The sequence below is a fragment of the Hylobates moloch genome, unplaced genomic scaffold (genome assembly GCF_009828535.3).
Source record: "Hylobates moloch isolate HMO894 unplaced genomic scaffold, HMol_V3 SCAFFOLD_13, whole genome shotgun sequence".
Lineage (NCBI taxonomy): Eukaryota > Metazoa > Chordata > Mammalia > Primates > Hylobatidae > Hylobates > Hylobates moloch.
In genome coordinates this window covers 86722260-86744057 of record NW_026652288.1, presented here as the reverse complement: position 1 = coordinate 86744057, position 21798 = coordinate 86722260, and the positions used below count along the sequence as shown (strand labels likewise).

The 21798-nt window shown below is 35.9% G+C and overlaps 1 protein-coding gene across 8 annotated transcripts in view; it reads left to right on the top strand.

Moving 5' to 3' along the window:
* The window catches only part of TBL1XR1 (TBL1X/Y related 1), a 175272-nt gene that overhangs the window by 126386 nt on the left and 27088 nt on the right, over positions 1-21798 (top strand). For 6 of the 8 annotated variants that reach the window (XM_032174025.2, XM_032174023.2, XM_058426819.1 and 3 more), the window contains 5 exons: positions 4636-4738; positions 15685-15830; positions 17880-18102; positions 19012-19144; positions 19782-19923. In XM_032174025.2, the coding sequence (XP_032029916.1) occupies positions 4681-4738; positions 15685-15830; positions 17880-18102; positions 19012-19144; positions 19782-19923 (702 nt within the window). In that variant the 5' untranslated portion in view covers positions 4636-4680. The remainder of the gene's footprint in view (positions 1-4635; positions 4739-15684; positions 15831-17879; positions 18103-19011; positions 19145-19781; positions 19924-21798) is intronic. The other 2 variants (XM_032174027.2, XM_058426821.1) reach the window with 1 other exon arrangement.

Below are 21798 nucleotides of genomic sequence, written 5' to 3'. Positions count from 1 at the left end.
TCCTGAGTAGCTGAGATTACAGGCCTGCGCCACCATGCCTGGGTAATTTTTTTGTATTTTTTTTTTGTAGAGATAGGATTTCACCATGTTGATCAGGCTGGTCTCAAACTCCTGACCTCAGGCGATCTGCCTGCCTTGGCCTCCCAAAGTGCTGGGATTATAGGTGTGAGCCACCATGCCCAGCTGGTGTACTGTCTTTTTTTTTTTTTTTTTTTTAATGTCTTTATATGTTGGTGTTTATAAAGGTTGATAAGTCCTAATAAACATCATGTGCAATAGGTACTGAAATATTTCTTAATGAGATGAGCTTATTGTTTTCCCTTTTCCTAATTCCTGGAGATGTCTGTCTGAGATCTGATGCTGATTTTGGTCTTCTAATACATTTTTTAGGCCTATAAAAATACCTTCTTAAAAACTGCTTTATGACCTCATACTCTCAGGTAGCTTGCAAGGTTCCTGTTACAACTCTGTAACTTATACTGACTCAAGTCTTTGAAGTTTAGAAGTAGAGGAGACTGTCTGATTCAATTTTCTCATTTTATACATGACACAGAGACCCAGAAAATCTGCATCATTTGTCTAAAATCATATAGGCCATCCAAGATGTTATTTTTAATTTACATCCGAGCTCTGGATTCCAATGAAAAAGAGAAGGAAAAGTAAAACTTAAATTAAGTTTGTCACGTCCAAGTTATAATTATACTTTAGTTTTGTACTAACTTATGTTTGTAAGATAAAGTAATTTCGGTTACACATTTGACTTTGGATCATGCAAAGGGTGTCCAGATCTCTTAAAAATGTGCTTATAGCTAGGAGATTTAAGAAGATAATCTTATTGCTTTCTTTGTGTCCATAACTCTTTCACTGTTTTTTTCAGTCATCTAAATTTAAAATTATGTAATCGAGGATCACAGTTGGGCCCTGGCTTCAAGAATGGAATCAGTAAAGAATATGCTGTCTGTCTTGATTGAGGGTGACGTTTAAAGTAGTACTTGATGTGTAGAAGAACTAGGAGAGGATTAAATATTTGGAGTAGTAGTTGTCCAGCGAGCATATGCTGAACTCAGTTTTGTGATGCTGAAAATGCTGTACATATTCAGTTCACTGAATGAGTCGTAGCTGGATTGCCTCACTAGTCCTGTGTTTTTGTAATATTTGCTGAATTATTGTCTTCAGAGTTATGCAGTAAAATTATATTTCATGGTGAACATTTACAATATTAAGTGAACTTTTGAATATAGCCACCAATTGGCTAAATATTAAGACTAATTTTGGATTTGCTTTTGGCTACTTTAATATAGCTGTGGTTTGAATTAAGTAGTTGATTGCCCATAAGTGATTGGAATTTTAAATAAAAGCTTTTATGAGTATACAAGTGATTTCTGAGAGGAGGAAAGTTACAAAGATCTAATTTTTGGGAGGATCTCAGTTAGTATTTAAGAACGAGTAAATATGATCAGGTAGAATATACAAATAAATCCTTTGTGAATTTAGGAAGTGTCTATTTTGAATATCCTGTTTATTTAATAAGCCATAAGCTCTTTGAGGGCAGGACTTCATTTATGCATGGTATACTCTTCATCAGGCCTGATACCTGGGTGGTAAAGTGTAAAGACTGGATGAGTGTCTCAGTGCTGTTTTGTGACCTAGTTTAAAGACAGTTGTTCTAAAAGATACCATAATGGAGGAACTATAGTGGTAAGTCTTCTTGTGTACTCTTTGAGATCTGGTTCCTAGTATCTAGTACTCGTGCAGGCAGGTGAAGACCACATCACATCCTAGGGCATTCATTTGGCTATATAAATAAACCATAATGGACAAGTTCTGCAAAGGCTTATTAAGTCCACTCATGAAGTAGTGACATTTTCTCTAATTTCACTCTTTGGCACATAGGCTTTTAAGTTGTTTTAGAAGTAAGCCATTCAAGGTCTTTTTCCTTTAAAAACCTTACTTTTAATTGCCGGGAACTGATATAGCACTATGATCAATTAAATAATCAGTTTATAGCAGTTTGGACAGATAACTTTCCTGCTCTTATTCAGTATTTTTTTACTATGACTTAAAAATATACCAGCAATATATATTTATTACAGGAATTTTTATAAGCAATAATTTATATCATTTTGATTTGTATTTTTCTTTGCCCTGGAATGCATTGGGTGGTGCTGGTGCTGAAGCATCACTTGTTACTAGTTTCAGCTGGGAAATTGATGGCCTTTGCTAATCAGAATGAGCATTGTGAAAAACCTTTGCAGGTTGGATACTTTCATCCAAGTTTTGGACTGAATGATATTAGGGGAAAAGAATACTTACTCTGTTTTCTTTATCAGTCTGTTTCAGTTGGATTCCACCTAGCCCATCTCATTTTGGGAAATCCTAAAAACAAAATAGTTGCTAATTGTTCCCCGTGACAAACATATTCGTGATTGATCAAATTATGATTTAATTTCTTATAATTTTATCATGGATGGGGTTGGATGTTTTGTTTTTAAAGTCATTCAGTTCAGCATGCCTTCAGAGTTGACTGAGTGCCTGCTATGTGTGCCCAGCACCTTACTGGTGGTTAGGCTAAAGTTGAGCAAGGTGTCCTGCCAGAACATTTACCATCTAGTGTACTGTAGTACATCTAGACCAGTGCCCTGGGCCAGTATCCTCAAAGGAGTATTTGACTTATTCCATTAAGCATGTAATAAACATTCAGGTTATATAAAATTAATTGTACTCTTTGAATTAACTCTTTTGGTGAAGAGGGTACCTTTTCTTTAGATGAAGATATTATAATTGTCACTCTTCCTCTGTGGTTTTCCATCTCAGTAATTGACAGTACCAACCGTTCAGTTGTCCAGAGAGAAACCTTTGATTCTTTCCTTTTCCTCAACTATGCCTCAACTATGCATCCAGTCAGTTACCATTGAGTCTACCTCCTAAATATTTTTGGAACCCCAGTGTTCCTTTGTGACAGTCCAGGATTTAGTCTTCTCCTGAATTACTGCAATATCTTCCTAATTTGACTCCCTAATTCCCCTTACTCCAATCTAGCTGTTTATAGTCTGTGCTTCTCCCTGCTCTTCCTGAAACTGTGCAGTGGATTTGTTTTCTCTTAGTGCTGCCTTGAAGGTCCTCCTGAATATAGTTTCTGCCTGCATTTCAAGCCTTACTCGTCTCTGTCTTCACTCAGCCCTTCCACACCTGCTGCAGCTCATGGGATGCTTCTGTTCACTTCCTCCCTTCCCCAAGCACCCTTGTTTTCGGGCCCCTCCTTTAGTCTGAATACCAAGGAAACTTCTTCTAAATGTGTTCCTAGACTGCTAACTTTAGTTAGGGCTTCTTCTGTGTGTGTCCACTAGAAAATTGTCATTGCCTCCCATTTGTCTTTCTCCCTATGAGATAGAAGCTTGATGGGTGGTACTTAGTCATCACTTTCTCCTCAATGTAGGGCAGTAGCAGTTTGTCGCGTGGTAGCCTACTCAAATGCTTGGTAATTTTTTGATTTTTTTTTTAAATCTGTTAACTATATCATAAAGAAATCCATGATGTCGCAGGACAACCAGCATAGTTCCACATTAGATATTTCTTTATGCTGAATAGATGTGAATATGTCATTTTTAAAGAGGAATCAGCAAACTACACTCTGTGGACCAAATCTAGCTCACTCTCCTTTTAGGGGGATCACAAGCAAAGAAAGGTCTTTACATTTTTATAAGGGCTTAGGAAAAAAAAATCAAAAGAATACTACTTTATGATACAATGATACTATGAAATTCAAATTTCAGTGTCCATAAATTGAGTTTATTGGAACACAGCCAGACTCGTTTGTTTACATATTGTGTGTTGCTGCTTTTGCATCACACAGCAGAGTTGAGTAATTGTAACAGGCTGTATGGCTGATAAAGCCTGAAATATTTATTGTTTGGCTCTTTATATAAAAGTTTCCTGACCTCTCCTTTAAATCATTTCTGTGACATGAGAACAAATAAGTATAATTAGATATATTTGAGTCATGCCTCAGTTTTCTTTTTTCCCCCACTTCGTGTTAAGGTTTAAGTATGTCCAGTAAGAGAGCATCCTTTGAGTTTTGGGAACTGTATTCCAGCCTATCTCATACATACCTAGAGCTTTTTGAGATTGAACATTACAGATGAGATGCTGAGAAAATAGAGACTTCATATCCTGCCAAGTTTCATAGATAAAACTGGAGTGGATAACTCATGGTTCTACCCCACCCAATGGTCTTTTCCCAAGTAACTAATATTCTTTTTTAACTAAATCAGCCTTCTTGCAAATAACTAACATTTTTTATTTTTAAAATTTACTTCTTTTTACAGTTAAGGAGAAAAAATGAGCAACTTTTTATGCTATTTGATAAAATCATTAAAATATTATGCTAAAGCCCTCTTAAAAGTTTTGTTTTATTTTTGCCAATATGTTACTTTGAAGAAAAATAGCACCAGCCATGTTTTGGTTGTATAATCATTTTCCTAACTATTGGAAGCAACTTTGTCAGGTTTTATTATTAGGCAATGTAGAACCTTCGTTTTACATCATTTAATAAAATCAAATGGTTTTTACAACATTGTTTACATCTTGTTTAAAAATATTTTACTGAGAAAATAATTAACTTTGTTTTATTTTTAGGGTTATATCCTGTGTTGTGACCTCATGGTTTAAGTGGGAATAAAGATGAGTATAAGCAGTGATGAGGTCAACTTCTTGGTATATAGATACTTGCAAGAGTCAGGTGAGTACTTTTATAAAGTAAATAGGCCTCAAATTATTTTAATATTCTCAAAATAATCTTTTATGCATTTGAAATTTGTATCAGTCCAAACCGTTGAACTTTGTATGTTTCCTTAATGTCTGGACTGCCATTTTAAAGCTATGTTTTACTGCATGGTTTAACTCTCTGACTCTTTCAAATATGTTGGAAACAAGGCAATTATTTGTAACAGTTTGGCTTTCGCTGTTCAAAGACCATTTTTATAATTTGTTATGAGGTGAGATTATTGCATATGTTTAGTAGGAACATAAAAACTTTTAGCCACCATCAGTTTGATAATGTATATCCAGAATCCTCAATTAAATGTTGTTGGTCCTAATTGTAGTTAGTATTTTGGAAATTAAATTAACAGTATTTTCCTAGAATACTTTCAAAATTATTATTTGAATTAAGTGTATCCTTGATCTGAATTGTTATTATTGTAATGGGAGTAATTATAAATAGAAATCATTGAAAGCCATTTGCAACTAATATTAAATCAATCAGTGATCTTCCAAGTTTTATTGATAGATAAAACAGAAGGAATACTGCAAGGGAAAATGTGGATGGATTAAGCAAAAATTTAAAAGAGGGAACATGGTTGGGTATGGGTGGAGGTATAGGATGATGAGAAAGATTAATTGCCAATGGAAGTGCCGATTGCTACTAAAAAATGAAAGCATTTGGTGATTTCAAATGTCGTGGTCTAGAGATTGAATTTTAGAAATTATACCTTAAAGTTACGGTTTTCGTAGTAAGGTGAGGTGCCCCATAAAAAAGATAATTTTGGTAGTCAAGTGTGAGGGAGGATGGAAGGATAAAGTAGAGGTCTAAGGTTATAGAATATTGAGCCCTCAGTTTATGGTTTTGAGACTTGAATCATTCTTCTTGTATAGCATAGTTAGTTGTCCTTTCCTATACAAGGAATACAAACATAGCTTTTGGTCTGAGAGCCTGTTGCTTGCTGAGATGTTCCCATCTGTTCTTCAGTGCTGAGCATTTTTGAGGGGTAGGGGTTTTCTATTCCCAAACACCATCACTGCCCCTCTCTGAGGTGTAACAGCTGTGAAAGTGGTGTCCAGAAGGACAGGGAGGGAAAGAGAGATTAGTATCCAAGCCCACAGAGAATAATTTATAATGAAGCTTTGAAGTTAATAGCTCTTGTTTTGTTTTCTTTGTTTAAACTGGTAGACTGGTACTGAAGGCAGATCTAAAGAATGTTTTGAATAGGATAAAATGATTAATAAAGTGAAAAAGTAGTGACTAGTGATTGTTACATATGTAACTTGTAAACAAGTTTAACAATTTCAAATACTTGTGTTTGAAAGTTGTTGTGTAGCACTTTCAACGAAAATGGAAAAAAATTGTTGGGTTAAAGCAAACTCTGCTTTCTACTTTTAAATTTAATCACCTTTTAAGCCAGAGCTTTGAGACTTTTGGACACTGGAGCAAAAACCATTGTGAAGGATCAGTAGATGGGAAATATATTGTAATGGCTTGTTGGTGTATGGTAAAGACAACTATTTAGGTTGAACCGTATAAAATTACTGCTGTTGGAAGTTAGAAACAGTTGAATAGCTCAGCAGTACCTTGTGGTTCAGTGGTGTTAATGAGAGCACTAATGTTTTTCTTTTTCTAAACAAAAGTCCACAAATTGATACTTGATGTTACTGTAAGAAAACAGTAAAAAGGAGCAGTAAAATAATATTCTCGGTTAATTTCTGAACGAGTAGATTAAATATTATCAAAAGTTGTGAGTTTGTTTGTTTGTTTTTTGAGATGGAGTTTCGCTCTTGTTGCTCAGGCTGGAGTGCAGTGGCGTGATCTCGGCGGCAGGTTCAAGCGATTCTCCTGCCTCAGCCTCCCGAGTAGCTGGAATTCTAGGCATGCACCACCACGCCCGGCTAATTTTGTATTTTTAGTAGAGATGGGGTTTCTCCATGTTGGTCAGGCTGATCCCAAACTCCTGACCTCAGGTGATCCGCCCGCCTTGGCTTCCCAAAGTGCTGGGATTACAGGCATTACACCCGGCCCAAAGGTGTTCTTAAACTTGCTTTTCTTCTTAGAGAAAAAAACCCTTCAAAATTCCATGTTTTAAGGTGTTTTATGTTGAAATAAAAATAAACCAAGAATTAAAAAAAATTTGTATGGTAGACTGATATATCAAGTTCTCCATAATTGTTTAGTATGTTCTTTAGGTGTGCTCTGTGTATTCTTTAGAAAGTTTTAGACTTTGCAGTGTAGTGGTGACGCCAAATGACATCTCTAAAAATGTGAAAACCAGTCCCTTGGTAAAAATTGTAACTTTTTATTTACATTATGATTTATAGGGAAAAATCAGACTCAACTGATGACATTTTAACTTATGGCAGTTTTCCCAGGACTGCAACTTGCCATAAATTTAAGAACCGCTTATGTAAGAATTTTGAAGTTTGAGCCTCTGACTACCTGCATCAGAGCCACACTGAGTGGGACCTGGGAATCTGCATTTTACAAATGCCCCAGGTGATTCTTTTGGCTTAATAAAGTTTGAAAGCCACTAGTCTATATTAGTTGTAGGACAGTTAGAACTTGACAAGAAAATTGACAAGTATTTAGCATATTCCCAATATCTTGACACAAAAATTATGCTGAGTATTCAAGATACAGTAGAAAACATGGAATGTACATCTGCTGAGGTTTGGGCTATGAGGACATATCCTAAAGAGGGGCTGTCACTAAAAGTGTATATTTGTGTTTGTGGGTCAGGCGGAATAATGAGGTAGCAGAAATAATGAGGCATTTTTATGTCTTAAAGGGTGCCACGAGATATTTATTTGAAATTGCATCCAGAAATAGGATATGGAAGAGAGTTTGAGAATGTTATAGTTCTGTGAACTCAGGACAGGGTTCAGACAGAACTCAGAATCTCACCCATAACAAATGCCATAGTAGCTTCAGATCTGGGCATTTGCCACTTATTCCAAAGCTTTTTCTTGGTTCTGATCTCCAATTATATACTTAAATATGGCTACTTTTGCAATAGATCCTAATTCAGAATCACCCAGTACAGTAATGTCTGAGTTGTTTTGGGGATTCATCATGTTTATCACTGCAACCTACAAATGATACTTACTGAGAATTAGTCATTCAGTATCTAAGAAATGCGATATAAATTACTCTTAGGTTATAACTATGCTTCTTGAAAGATCTAAAGTAATACCGAAGAAACTGGAATCTTTATACTGCTGCTTTCCCTGCAGTAGAGCACTGAATTGGATTAAGAGACAGCAGAAAAGGGACATTGTGGCAAAGGAAGGATTTGTGCAGGGACATTCAAAGGACTGGTTTGTGAAGACTTCCAAAAAGCAAAAATAAAATTTCTGCCTGGCCTGTCTCATTATCAAAGACTGTCCAAAAACACATTATAAAAGTTTTTATGTTTTGATAAATATGTGGTTTAGTAATACTGTTTTTGTGTAAGAACTTTTAACATTTGTTCTCTGCATATTGTTCATTGTTGACTGTGGTATCTGTCTGCAGGGGGAAAATCACTTAAATGGTTTTAGTCTTAAGTATTTTTTACTGTTGTCAATACTAGAAGATAATATCTGTTGAAAGTTTCCCTCCTCCAAAATTACATAAATTCTGAGATTCATTTTTCTTACCTATAAAATACGTTGCTGTGGAGAAAGGATTTACCTTGTGATATTCAGCCTCAAATATTTGATGGACATCTCTGTTTTAAATAAGCCATCCCTCGGACTCATCAAAACTAATTAAAGAAAAATATATTTATTGTAGGGTTTTTATTAACTATTGTAACTTTTTATTTTTTGCAATTTTATCACTAGAAAGTTCACCCTACGCAAATTTCTTTGGTCCTCACCATTCTGCCTTTTTATGAAGTAGACTTCTCTATTCAACAAATATTTCCTAGGGAATAAAATGATTTTTTTCTCTTTTGAGATGATTTGAAAATTGAGCGTATTTAATATATAATACTGTAAGTAATGATTAACTTGATTCAAAAGTTTTGTTCCTTTAATTAGTGTTTGCCCAAGGGCATTAATTTCATTGCCCTAATAACTTATCTAGCAACCATATGCAGATAAATACTTAGTGGTACATGCTAAGTTGCATATAGTAGAACCTGATACAGTGTTAATTTTAGAGGCACTAAGCCGGTTTGGACCTTTTTAATCTCTCTCCCCCACCTTTTGCGTCACCATTGACTTCTTTAGTTATTTGCAGTTGTGGTTTATTTTTTTTCTGAAGAAATAGTTTCTGGCAGTTATTTTTGAACTTTCTGACACCTGTTTTTCTTAGAAGAAAACCTGTTTTCTATAAGAAGTCATTTTATCTTCAGTTATGTATTTGCTTTAGGGAAAGAATTCTTGATACTAGGTTTAACTATTACAGTCTAAGAGCTCTGTAACTTCTCCATTTATATTGTACTTGACTGTTGGAAGCTGTGAAACAGTTGCATCTTATAATTGAAAGACTTAACTGGAATTGCAAAATCAAAATGTCCTTGTTACTAAAATGAGTAACTTTCTAGATGGCGATTCTGAATATTATTACTTTTTAAAAATTTATTTAAAAAATAACCGATGTTGCATACTGTCTCCATTTATAAGAAAGATGATATATAAGAAGGAAATATATAAAATCTGTTAGGGTTCTCTTGAGGGACATAACTAATAGGATATATGTATATATGAAAAGGAGCTTATTAGGGGGAATTGACTCACACAGTCACAAGGTAAAGGCCCACAATGGGCTGTTTGCAAGTTGAGGGGCAAGGAAGCCACTGGTGGATCAGTCCAAGTCCCAAAACCTCAAAGGGAGGGAAGCCAACAGTGCAGCCTTCCATCTGTGGCCAAAGGCCCGCGAACCCCTGGTAAACCACTGGTGTAAGTCCAAGAGTCCAAAAGCTGAAGAACTTGGAATCTGATGTTCAAGGGCAGGAGGCATCCAGCACGAGAGAAAGATGAAGGCTGGAAGACTCAGCAAATCTAGTCTTTTCTATGTTCTTCTATGTTCTTCCTGCTTTATCCTAGCTGTGCTGGCAGCTGATTAGGCCGTACCCACCCAGATTGAGGGTGGGGGTCTGCCTCTTCCAGTCCACTGACTCAAATGTTAATCTCCTTTGGCGTACTCTCACAATTATATCCAGGAACAATACTTTGTATCCTTCAATCCAGGCAAGTTGACAGTATTAACCAGGATGATATATAAGAAGGATGATACATGTAGGCTTCAAAAATTTGGTTTATGAAGGATCTCCTTATCTCTCTTGCACCCTACCTCCCTCCATTTTTTCCCCCTAACTTTTTCAACGGGATTTTCCGTCTCCTTAGAAATACCGGCCTTGTACCATATCATTTGTTTTTTGAGATGGTGATTATTACTTCAAATGTTATATTTTTAAGATCACAAGTCAGAACCATATACTATTATTTTTTAATTTAGAAAACGTGATCACAGTAGGCACAAACTAACCTTTATGTATAACATTAAAGCTCTGACCTGTACTACCATGTAACATATAGCTCATTCATTCATTTTTCTGTTTCATTGTAGCAGTTTCACATTAGCCCTGTAATGGCTAGTGAATATTACAGTGCAGTTTCTTTGTTGACTCAGATAAAGGTAACTGGGCCATTCCTTCCTATGTACCTTATGCCCAGTGCCATTTATGAACAGACATTACCAGTGTATTTGATGGAGTCAGGTTAAAGTGGTTATCAGTAATGTGCTTCTAGTCACGAAGAACTGCAGTGAAGAGAGCTCAGCATCTGGTATGTCCACCTTCAGTCTGCCTTTTAGTTTTTATCAGTAGATGACCAGCTACAGAAGTGCAAGTAGGCATATAGTTTTGTTTTATAATCAAATGAAATATAGAATAGCCTTGATTTTACACACATGGTTGTATCCATGACTAATTAACAATAAACAACAAGCAGTTATCATAAATGCTGATAATTACAATTCTTTTTTTTCCCAAATAAGTTTTTCTCCTCTTTTTGTAAGCTGAATTACCATTTTTTGCTGACACAGGAAATTTGTATTACACATTCCTGCTAACACACTTATCAAAGGACAATGGTCCTTTAATAATTGCCAAACAGAGAATTTGTTCAATGTTTTTTAGGACTAGCCAGCATAGCGAGAGTATAAGGAAACATGTAAATTGCTTTTGGCATTATTAATAATTTTTTTTGGAAAGCAATTTGGCAGTGATGAAAACCTTCTTTAAAATGCTTATATCCCCTTCAGCTTTTGAGGGAATCCATTCCAAGGAGAAAAAAACAATACACATTGTACATGGCAAAAGCCTATACATATAGATATTTGAGGTAAGATTCTTTTAAAAATAGTGATCATTGGAAAGTTCGAAGGTCCAGCTATGGCGTGAATAATTTACTGGCTGAATATTATGATGCTATTAAAATTATTTCAGAAAGTATTATTTATATAAAATGTTTATAGTTACATGTATTTTTAAGGGCAAAATTAGGGCACGAAATTTTATGGCTAGTATATAAGTACTAGATCTAGCTCTTCAATAGCAAAGATCTCCTGTGTCATTTTTTCCCCTTCCTATTTACCTTTTCTAAAATCTGGATCTGTAGGGCAGAGTTGGAGTCAAGAAAGCATTTGATGATGAGAACATGAGTATAATTTGCTGGGCTTTTCTGACTTGAAGCTTATATAGGACCTTGGATCAATCAGATTTTCGTTTCAGACTAGGGCAGTATGTTGTGGTCGTATTTAAGCTTTGCCTTTTTTACCAGTTTGTCTCATTTAGTCATCCTGTACGATAACCATGGTGTTCAGAGTCCATTTTCTTATTCTTATGTTGCCTATTTGCAAGGTAGAGTTGGCAGGCTCTATACGACTAACTCCCGTTTGAGAACACAGTCCCTAACATCCTTACGGAAAGCACTTCCTGAAACAAGCAATCTATAGAAAATGGCTGTTTTGTGATCTCATGCGTGCCACCCCACTCCCTGCCAGCTGCCGTTGCTCTTCTCTGTCACCGAATGATTATATACTTAATGTGTTTCAGTCTTATTTCTTTCTGGAGTCTCTCTTCTTCCTAAATCTCAATACCCTAGTCAATGTTTAGAGTACTTGATTACAGAGGTACTATCAGATTTGCTCTTACCCTTGGAAAGAAGGGATGCTATTTTAGATGGTCATGCCGGATTTTAACATCTAACAGATTTAGGTGGTCTCTTTTGCCTCCTATTATATAAATCAAAAGCTGTCACTGGAAAAAGCCTTTTTCTGCATATATATTTACAGATAAATGGAAATAGCTTCTGGCACAAAACTAGTTCAAGTTTTAGATTTTTCCAAGGAAGACTTAAGTCATATGCTTTTTCTGGAGTCACAGATTTTTTTTTGATGCACCAAAATACATTATAGTATAATTGCATTCTAATTTAAAAAATGTTTATTGAGTACTTGTTGACTCAGGTAATGTGCTAGTTTCCCAGAATTAAAGGATTACTAGACTTAAACCCTTTTGTCAGGATCCCAGTCTATTAGTCACACATAGGCAAACAACCATAGCCACAGAGGTGATAACCAGTGTGGTAAGTGCCACACATACAGAAATGCTAGGATCAGCATAGGAGAGACTGATTAGCCCTGGTGTAGTGAAAGAGGATTTCACCTCCATTCAGATAGGAGAAAGAGCAAAGGAGGACATAAGGCTCAGAGGCATGATATATAACACAGCATATTCAAGATGTTAGATGTAATTTGCCACCACTTGAATTTATTGTGTAATGGGAGTGAGACGGGGTGTGTAGTATTGAGATGAGACTGGAGAGACAGAAGAGCCAGATTACAAAAACAACTGCCATAATTAGGTGTTTGGCCTTTATTATGAAGGCCAAGGGGATCATTGAAAATTCTCAAGCAAGAAGTGACATGTTCAGTTTTTTGTTTTACAAGTAGTAGTCTAGCTGTAGCTTGACATATGTACTGAATTGAGGAGGAGGGGAAAGAAATGTATATAGCAAAGGGTAGTGGGGACTAAACACAGATCTGGCAGAAAAGGTAAGGTGATGAGCATGTACAGATGGTAGAGTGATAGGATTTGGTAAATTGTCAAATGCCAAGGACCGAGAGAGAACAGAGAGTTAGGATGACTATGACTTTCAGGTGTAGTGAAATGAGATCAGAAGTTTCTAAGGAAAAGTGGTTTTAGGGAGGGGAAGAAGAAAATTGATTTTGGACATAATAATTTTAAACTGCTATGTAATGCCATGGCTAGAAATAAAGAAAATATTCTAGTTGAACTCAACATTTAAGCAGAGCGTTTAAGTTTGGAACTTCTCTAGGGTAAACATTAATGAGAAGTGCCAAAACAATGCTAATGACTACTTCAGGGATGTTTCCTTGCTATCTGAGAGCATCCTAAGTACATCTGCAGTACCTTGAGATGCATGTAAGCACCTGTGATAGTTTTTCTCCTGGTCTGACAGAACAAATTCAGGATATCTGCAACATTCTAGCCAGAAATGGGCACAGTTCCACCTGCAACTCTTAGACTATTCTTGGACATATTATTACTTTAAACTTAAACTCTATAAGCTAATTAGATAGAGTCTAAATTTAACAATTTTGACTATTTAAATTGCAGCCACGAATATACAGAAATCATGTACCTTAAACAAATTTATAAGCATTACGTAACTCAAGACACTTTCAAAACCTTGGCAGTAAATATGGCAATAAGATGGCTCAGTGTTTCATGCACTGCGTAACCACTTTCCAGGACCCCGAGTTGAAAACAAAACAGTGATGTAGTCTTTTACTTTCTATCAGGAAACAGAAGCTCACTCGCTCCCTTAGCTTTATCCTTGACCATATTTTAACTGTTCAAGAGGAGTAGTAGAGTCTCTGAATGAATTTGAATGTGTACTTTCTCATTTATTAGTTGTGATTTTCCATTAGATTATAAAATAACAAAATTGTATGTGTGTACATAGTATCTAGCATATGATATAGGCCCTCTGTAAATGATGTCTTCTCTCTCGAAGTTTTCTTAAATCTCTTAAGCTGCTTGGCTGTTTGGCTGTTTTTACTAGGGATGATTTACTGTGAATTTATTCAGGGAGGGGGTATATAATTGAAAACAGGAATCTCCAACCTCACTGCTTGAGGATTTTACTGCTATGTCTCTCATTGTTTCTCCCCATCCTCCCTCGTCCTTATTCTGTTTTCTACCTTGGTGATCTTGAATCTACTCATATTCAGGTCGTTGTGGGCTTTCTGATAGGGACAATTCAAAACGGTGCTTCTCCGCCCCCACCCCTCCCACCCCCGCACCGCCCCCCGATTGGTATCTCTATGAGCCCAGATTAAGGTGAAAACTATGAAAACTATAAATGCATTTAATTATGATCTTGCCTATGGGCAAAATCAGGGGCTAAAATCAAGGTCTTAGAGGTAACATTTTTTCCACTTGCCTTTTCCGCTGTGGGTTAGATGTTGTGAACATAATGAGTTAGGTGTTCCACAGAGAGAAGGAGGGGGTTACAAGGAAAATCAACTTAGGTGTACTCTGACTACTAAATAACCAGATTTTCCTAGCCACATGCTGTTTGTGAGCCCACAGTATATTATACTAGACTGTTCATAAGTACCACAAGGAGTATAAGAGTGGAAGCACAAAATCCAATAAAGAAATGTACTAAACACTAAAAAACTAGGCTAGATAGGCTAGCCAACAGAGATACTATATAGATTAAATCAGTTTAACCAAGACCCAAAATCGGCCCGTATTTATTTCCTTTGTTAGGAATAAATGTTTATTAATATTCTATATTACATGTACAATTTAATTGAATTGTTTAAAGTACTTTATAGAAATTACTACTTAATGATAATTGGTGATTAATATTTCAGTAAAGAAAATAACCACCCTTGGTTTATCAGCTTGTTGGAATTTTAACTTTGAATTTTGGCTAGATATTAATAAAAAGCAAGGCCAACATAAAGAGATTTTTATTAAGTAAGTGCTTTGGTTGTAAGTATTTCAAGTTAAAAGCAAGTAAGTGCTGATGGAGACCTATAAACCAGATAATCATTTGCTAGCTGTTCATTTCTTAAATATTTCATATAGATGAGTTATTACTAAGTGGCAAAGAATTGGTATTTTTTAAATCACTTAATTCATACATAAAATGAGATTTAACCATTATGATTTTTTAATATTTAAATTTATTTTTATTAGTTTTAGTGTTCCAAGTAGTTTCAAAGAGCTCCAAAATATTGAATTTATCAGATGTTTGACAATTTATATGTAGAAATTTAAATACTTCAAATTTTACCTGAGTGCTACATTGCTTTAAAGACATTATTGAATTATAACTACATAGTAGATAACAATTACATGAAGTAAATGAAGATCATTCAGAATGAATGAATTCCTATTTAAAGCATATTATGTGTACCACTTTTGAGAAATGCTGAATACTTGAACTGGGCTGGGATGAAAGATTTGAAATAAAGTTCTTTAATTCTAGATGTAAAAAATATTAAAATATACTACAGAAATATTAAATGTCCCTTAATCTGTCTTGGCCTGATTTATCTTAAGTGAAGCAATTGAATTACATGATTTCCAAAGGGTTGTTTTACCTTTTACGTTTGATGCTTTTTGTTAAGAAAAGTTGTGTACCATGACATTTTAGGAAATTTGAAGCTATATAATCAAGTATTACTAGAAATTTTAAAGACTACATTAAGAGAAAAAGAAAATATGTAAAGGCTGACATGTTTTTACACACACACACTTGACCTTAGTCTGGGATTTTAAATGGGTAGAATGGGATTTCGAAAGATTATAGTGATCTTTCTTTGTGTGTCATTTAGCATGTTGCCACTAGGAAAGTAAATTCTTATGCCTTTTCTTTTGTTTTTAGGATTTTCTCATTCAGCATTTACCTTTGGTATAGAAAGCCATATCAGTCAGTCCAATATAAATGGTGCCCTCGTCCCACCCGCTGCATTGATTTCTATCATCCAGAAAGGTCTACAGTATGTAGAAGCAGAAGTTAGTATTAATGAGGTAAGGAAGACTTATTTCAAATACTGATTTTTTCCTCTTAAATGTACCGTTAAGTCAGCGGTCTTGCTTGCTTATTCAATATTCTGACTTTAGCTTCACAGGGTTAACAAAAGTGCAGACAGTTCATCCCTAATGTAGTAGTCAGGTTGCACCAGCAAGGTGTTGGCGCCTAGTTGTAAGGACCATTATCTGTAGTTTGTTTGCCTTAATCTGTTTTTATAAGTAAACACTAATAAATAATTTTTATTAACACAACAGCATTGTGCTGTGGAATGTTAAGATCATAATTATTGGCCTGAAAATTGTAAATTCTCACATTATTTGAATATACCCTAATTTAAACCAGTTTATAATTGAAGCCAACTCTGGATGGTACTGCCTCTCTAAGGACTACATGTGAGTAGTTTGTTTGGCTTAGGGGTCAGCATACTGTGGCCCATTAGCCAAATGCTGCTCTCTGTTTTTGTAAATAAAGTTTGATTGGAACACAGCCACACTCATTTACATATTGTCTATGGCTACTTATGGCAGAATAGTAGTTGAGACAGAGACCTTATGGCCTGCAAAGCCTAAATTAATATTTACTGTCTACTCTTTTACAGAAAAAGGTTGTAAACCCCTGGTCTAGTTTAAAATGTTGTTTTTGTCTTTGGTTTTGTTTTGTTTTGTTCTGTGTGTGACGGAATCTCGCTCTGTTGCCCAGGCTGTAGTGCGGTGGCACGATCTCGGCTCACTGCAACCTCTGCCTCCTGGGTTCAAGCGATTCTCCTGCCTCAGCCTCCCTAGCAGCTGGGATTATAGGCACCCACCACCACGCCCAGCTAATTTTTGTATTTTTGTAGAGACAGGGTTTCCCCATGTTGGCCAGGCTGGTCTTGACTCCTGACCTCAGGTAATCTGCCCACCTCAGCCTCCCAAAGTGCTGGGATTACAGGCATGAGCCACCACGCCCAGCCTAGTTTAAAATTTTTATGTATAGTGAGGAGCTTTTACCATTACTTTTATTTCAGAGATTAACATGTTCCCCTTTTGTGAGTATTTTTTAAACTGAAGTATCTATGATTTCTGTATCAATGATTATTACTAGAATTAGAAATTACATAATATACTAAAATGGATTTGTTTGTTTCCTCAGCTCTTTGAGTGACCATCCACTAACACAAAACTAAATTTTTTCTTAAATCGTGTAAATTTGACATGGCGCTTATTCCACAGTGTATCTGTGTTGGGTTTAGTATCTCTTTAAAATTATTTATAAGTTAAAATACTTTGTCCTGTTCCTCAAATATTACATTACAATGGACAGTTCAGAAAGACGTGCTGTGTTTTTGCAGCTCACAGTACCCTACAGTAACACTGTAGATGGTCACTGGTACATGCTTACCAGTTTAAGTGAATCAGACTTCACATATGCGTGTTCCCAGCTAGTTTGTACTGTTTGTATTTCCGACTTGCTCTGTGTTTGTGTCTCTTCTTGTGCTTACTTGGAGAACTCTTTATTAGGAATTTCCTAATATCAGTAAGTGGAGCTTTGGAAATTTCAATAACTCCCTAATATTCAAGAGCACTATAGCCCATGAAGTCTGTTTCTGCTTTAATACTTGAATCAAATCACAAGAAACTTTTTAGCTCAAAGTTTTTAATTTTTTAAAAGATGTATTTACTATAATGGGGCACCAGGCCTCTGATCATTATATGAACTGTTCCATATTGTTTGTTGCTTTGACTAACGGAATTTCAGAATCTAATTAATAAACCTTTTTATGAGCTCGGCTTACATCTTATTATCCCTTTCATTTCAGCTCTATCTGTACAGCTCTGTACTGTAATAATAGTATGAACTAAATGAAAAGGAAAATGTAAGCACTCATTTCCAGTTGCTGCTTGTAGTTTCTTTATTCCCTCCGGACTAATTAAATGCATTCAGAAAGTTCCCAAAAATGTTTTTTTAGGAGTGAAGATTTTCATTTCATTTCTGATTTTGTATAAATACAAATAACTTTAAATATTGCCTTTGATTTTTCTTCTCTCACAATTTTCCAAATCCAGGATGGTACCTTGTTTGATGGTCGACCAATAGAGTCTCTGTCCCTGATAGATGCCGTAATGCCTGATGTAGTACAAACAAGACAACAAGCTTATAGAGATAAGCTTGCACAGCAACAGGCAGCAGCTGCTGCAGCTGCCGCAGCTGCAGCCAGCCAACAAGGATCTGCAAAAAATGGAGAAAACACAGCAAATGGGGAGGAGAATGGAGCACATACTATAGCAAGTGAGCTCAGACAAGAATTTTTTTTTAATTACATGAGTTTATTTATTTTTTAAACTTTTAATTTGGGGTACATGTGCAGGTTTGTTATATAGATGAACTTATGTCACAGGGGTTTGTTGTACAGACTATTTCATCACCCAGGTACTAAGCCTAGTGCCCAATAGTTACTTTTTCTGATCCTCCTCTTCCTCCTACCCTCCACCCCCCAGGAAGGTCCCAGGAGACAAGAATTTTAAAAAATTTCTTCTCAGAGGAAATATTTTGCTTTAACAGAATGCCCCGTCTTCTATGCCGCAATAGTTTCATCTGTTACTTGCACCAACTTGTTTCCCTAACTTGTATCACACAGTTCAATTCAGAGTTTTATTCCTAAAGCTCCAAAAAGCTAGATTTACTTTTATTTTCTTTTTAAAATATTTAGAAACCCTTTCCCATTGTTAAATGAATTTTTACATCTACATTTGATTTCTAAATAAAATTTGTAATACTAGTTATCAACAAATAACCATAGAGCTCTGACATTGAGATAAAAGGCAACTCATGTTATATCAATGATATCAGCAACCCCTACTGGCAGGAACTCAGAATAGTACTGGTAGACATTGTATTTAATTCAAACCATTTTATCGTTTTATCCATGTTTAGGTCTAATCAATTAAAGTCTCCCATCCGACTCCCACCCCCACCCCTCTAAAAAAAAAAAAAGTATGTGGTCAATACTTAATTAAAGATAAGAATTTATTTTCTGTGTGACTAAGACTGTGTAGTCATGTTCAGGTTAACTTGATATAATTAAGAAATGTTACACTGTATGTGATAAAGGAAGGTATTTGCTAGTTAAGAATTCACCCATCCACCATGTTGTAATACTGCCTAACTGGAAATGCTTACTTGTGTTTCATGATGCAGATAATCATACTGATATGATGGAAGTGGATGGGGATGTTGAAATCCCTCCTAATAAAGCTGTTGTGTTGCGGGGCCATGAATCTGAAGTTTTCATCTGTGCCTGGAACCCTGTTAGTGATCTCCTAGCATCAGGGTATGTTTCTCAAAGTGATACTAAAATGGCTTTTAAAAATATCTTATTGGGCCGGGCGCGGTGGCTCATGCCTGTAATCCCAGCACTTTGGGAGGCCGAGGTGGATGGATCACGAGGTCAGGAGATCGAGACCATCCTGGCTAACACAGTGAAACCCCATCTCTACTAAAAATACAAAAAATTAGCCAGGCAAGCTGGTAGTCCCAGCTATTCAGGAGGCTGAGGCAGGAGAATGGCGTGAACCCTGGGGGGCGGAGCCTGCAGTGAGCCGAGATCGTGCCACTGCACTCCAGCCTGGGCGACAGCGAGACTCTGTCTCAAAAAAAAAAAAAAAAATCTTATTGAACATTTTATAAACGTATGCATTATTCAGGTTTTCTGTTGTTGCTTAGTTGTGGCCATTTTGTCTCTATAAATTTTTTATTCCTTCATGAAGTAATTGTAGAATTTTTAATTAAACTTACTATTTCGAGAATGCTTGGGGGTCCCAACATGTAGAATGGGAAAAATGCTGAAATGAAAATCCATGATATTCTAGTTTTTATTTGCCTTATTAATATTCCGATGTAAATATGTTGCCTTGTTCTGATACGTGAGAATGTCATGAGGATTTAAAATATATTGCATACTTTTATAGGTCTGGAGACTCAACAGCAAGAATATGGAATCTTAGTGAGAACAGCACCAGTGGCTCCACACAGTTAGTACTTAGACATTGTATACGAGAAGGAGGGCAAGATGTTCCAAGCAACAAAGATGTCACATCTCTAGATTGGAATGTGAGTATCACTGTATCCATGATGGATATAATTACTAGTATACCTAACCCTCAGAGCCTCAGACTCATGGCAGGGTTTGTCTATTTGTTCAGTATTTGGGGTTTTATTAACTAGTAACAACAAACCGGGAGTCGTCCCCTGCCAGCCCTCTCCACCACTGTGGGACACAGACTTGCCTTAGACCAAGGTTCAACATCGAGCTCTTCAGTGTATCCCGCAGCATATTCTTGGTTAAATTGTTACTTTTTACTCTGTACTTCATTTTCCTTAAATGTCAAGTAGAAGTATGAAAATGGTACCTAAATATTTGAGATAATAGGCAAAAATTCTTACCATAATAACAAACAACATACTAAATCTATAACAACCGAGTCCTTAGTTAGGGGATAAAAGAATTCTGTGTAGCAAAAAACATGTTCTTGTTTTTCTCTGTATTCTGTGAACTGATAGAACTTCATTACCAATTTCCTTTTAGGGATCATTAGTCTAGACAGCGTCTAAATTTTATTCCCACTGTAGGAATCTTATAATTTTCTGATTCTGTGTATGATTCAACATCTTTCAGGACAACTTGACTACTGTGACTTATAAAAATCTTTGACTTCGTTGTTGATAAATTCTCACCATTTTAGTTTTAAATACATCTCTTACCTCGCTCCACTACCCCCCACCGCTCCCCCAAAACTCTTAGGTTATTTCAGCATTGCAAAGAATATCACGATAGTCGTTCTTTGCTCAGCAAATGAATGTTCTTTTCTCTTCTGTTTAACAACCCTTTGTGGGCTTTCTAAAGGATCTTCCAATTCTTTTCCCAAGGAATGAGATCTATCTTTAAAATGATTATTCCTACTAAAGTTCTCAGTTTCTGTGAAATGTTTTTTCAGAAATCATAGCTAGGTATTTTTAGCATTTTCTTCCAAAATTGCCAGCAGCATATTTACTCTTACCCTCCATATGACAATTCTAAAAATTCCAAAGGGGTTTAACACACTGTAGTATTATTTACTTGTAAGATCAAGACAGAATTATTTTCTTAATATGGGCCCTTATTATATTTTAGTTCAGATATCTTATAGCTTTCTTATGCTACCTGGTCCACTGGCCATGTTAATTTAATGAAATTTATAGTTTGCATTGAAAAGGATGGTTAATGAATATTGGTTTGTTGAGCTTGGTAGTTCTGAACTGCATTTTATAGTTTTGAAAAGTGTGGGCTTTTTGAAAATGTGTTATTCACGGTGAACTTGGAAAACATTATCCTCAATTAATGATTCTTTCCATGGCTAAAGCAAGAGAGCCTGTGAGATTTCTCATCTTTACAGTATTCTTTTCCTAGTTGAGCAGTTCATGAACTAAAACATTTAGGGACTGATAGTTTAGAGGAAACTTAACATTGTGTGGGATGTGGAAATAAGCTTTTACTGTTGACTTCAACATGGCTCCCCTTCTTCTTCAGATAGAGCCCTAAGGGATGGCCACATCCTAGCAGAACTGAGTCTGCAGTTCCCAGAACCAGCATTTGTTTTTGTTTGTCACTTAGCTGTACTGCTAAATGGCTTGAGAGATGTGAAATAGGTGATCTTGTTTTGAATGCCCTTACCAAAAACCATCAATAGTATGTCAAGTAATGCAGGATTTCATTCTCCAGTAATGTTTACTCATTCGAGCAATAGTCTGTTTACTGTAATCTATAACTTTTGTGTTTGCATAGAGTAGGTTAGATCTGTCCTTTTATTACACAATTCATCGAGGCAAGGCGCACAGCAAGGGAATATAAGTTGAGAGAAATTTATATGGACTTTTCCTCCTGGTAAAGTAGGCAGTTGTACTACTTCATTAACTATAAAGTCAGCCTGTGCTCTTTTCTGGCTCTTT